The 2,054-nt window shown below is 50.5% G+C and overlaps 1 protein-coding gene across 1 annotated transcript; it reads left to right on the forward strand.

Annotated features, from left to right (window-relative positions):
* The first annotated feature begins 543 nt into the window (after window positions 1-543).
* Window positions 544-1,323, forward strand: LOC108524863 (tubulin alpha-8 chain-like). The gene has a single exon (XM_017865970.1). The coding sequence runs from the start codon at window positions 667-669 to the stop codon at window positions 1,321-1,323; it is 657 nt and encodes a 218-aa protein (XP_017721459.1). The 5' UTR covers window positions 544-666.
* The last annotated feature ends 731 nt before the right edge of the window (window positions 1,324-2,054 follow it).

Genomic DNA, 2,054 nt, shown 5'->3' on the forward strand with positions numbered 1-2,054 from the left:
TGGGAGGGTAGTTCTTGGAAGGTGAAAGGGAGGTCATTTTATCAAAATTTAGATCAGCATGTTGGCCGGGCGCGGTGGCTCACACGTGTAATCCCAGCACTTTGGGAGGCTGAAGTGGGTGGATCACCTGAGGTCGGGAGTTTGAGACCAGCCTGGCCTACATGGTGAAACTCTATGTCTACTAAAAATACAAAAATTAGCTGGGTGTGGTGGTGCACACCCATACTCCCAGCTACTTGAGAGGCTGAGGCAGGAGAATTGCTTGAACCTGGGAGGCAGAGGTTGCAGTGAGCTGAGATTGCACCACTGCACTCCAGCCTGGGCAACAGAGCAAGATTCCATCACAAACAAGCAAACAAACAAAAACTTAGACCAGCATCTTGAGTCCTACTGAGTCTGCAATAGTGATTTGTCTGTAGATCTTTGTCTGCTTTTCTTTGCTTCAAAGTGTACTGCGTGTTTATTATGGATGATTTGAATCCATATCAAGTCTTCAGAGGCAAAGAGAAGTGGCCCTGGCTTGTTGGAGGTTGGTGGTGTGGCTTCCACGGGCATTGACTCACGTTGTCTGGTTTCTCTCAGGCGGATCTGTGCACGGGACTGCAGGGCTTCCTCATCTTCCACAGCTTTGGGGGCGGCACTGGCTCTGGGTTTGCATCTCTGCTCATGGAGCGGCTCTCAGTGGATTATGGCAAGAAGTCCAAGCTAGAGTTTGCCATTTACCCAGCCCCCCAGGTCTCCACGGCCGTGGTGGAGCCCTACAACTCCATCCTGACCACCCACACGACCCTGGAACATTCTGACTGCGCCTTCATGGTCGACAATGAAGCCATCTATGACATATGTCGGCGCAACCTGGACATCGAGCGTCCCACGTACACCAACCTCAATCGCCTGATTGGGCAGATCGTGTCCTCCATCACGGCCTCTCTGCGATTTGATGGGGCCTTGAATGTGGACTTGACGGAATTCCAGACCAACCTAGTGCCGTATCCCCGCATCCACTTCCCCCTGGCCACCTACGCCCCGGTCATCTCAGCCGAGAAGGCCTACCACGAGCAGCTGTCCGTGGCCGAGATCACCAATGCCTGCTTCGAGCCAGCCAATCAGATGGTCAAGTGTGACCCTCGCCATGGCAAGTACATGGCATGCTGCATGTTGTACAGGGGGGATGTGGTCCCAAAAGATGTCAACGCGGCCATCGCCACCATCAAAACCAAGCGCACCATCCAGTTTGTGGATTGGTGCCCAACTGGATTAAAGGTATGCCTGGGTAATGTGGAGTTCTTGTATCTTTCAGCAAGCAACAGACACACAGAGTAATGCTGCCCCTGAAGGCCCACATCCTTTGAGGAGACTACCCCCGTTCCATGGGCTAGGCACATGGGCATAAATTAGTGAACCAGAGTGATAATTAATTCAGTAATGTCTTTTTTTGTTTGTTTTTTTGAGGCAGAGTCTAGCTTTGTCGCCCAGACTGGAGTGCAGTGGTGTGATCTGAGCTCATTGCAGTCTCCATCAGCTTCCCAAGTAGCTGGAATTACAGGCACCCACCACCACGCCTGGTTACTTTTTATGTTTTTAGTAGAAACAGGGTTTTGCCATGTTGGCCAGGCTGGTCTTGAACTCCTGACCTCAGTTGATCCACCCACCTCGGCCACCCAAAGTGCTGGAGTTAGAGGCGTGAGCCACCGCGCCTGGCCCAGCGATGTCTTTTGAACTCTCTGAGTCATTACACTATATATCTGTGATGAGCTTTACTTACTTATTTTGTTGTTGTTGGAGAGAACAGAGCTGAGTAGTAAGGGGATGTTACATGTTGTTAGTGCATGTCTTGGGAATGAGAAAATGTCAACTTGCGTTTCCTTCATGGATCTGAAAAACAATCAAAGCAGGGTTTTGTCTTGTCTGTTAGTTGGAGAGGACCATGGAGATCCAGCATCCTAGCACAGATCTGCTGGCTCAGAGTTTGAGGAGGTAGAGAAGGAGTGGTAGTTGTCCAAGCCAGGTTTTGATACCTATTAATTCTCTGCCCTTGGTGTGATTGATGAGCT

This window comes from Rhinopithecus bieti, unplaced genomic scaffold, assembly GCF_001698545.2.
Source record: "Rhinopithecus bieti isolate Rb0 unplaced genomic scaffold, ASM169854v2 repeat_24803, whole genome shotgun sequence".
Classification (NCBI taxonomy): Eukaryota; Metazoa; Chordata; class Mammalia; order Primates; family Cercopithecidae; genus Rhinopithecus; species Rhinopithecus bieti.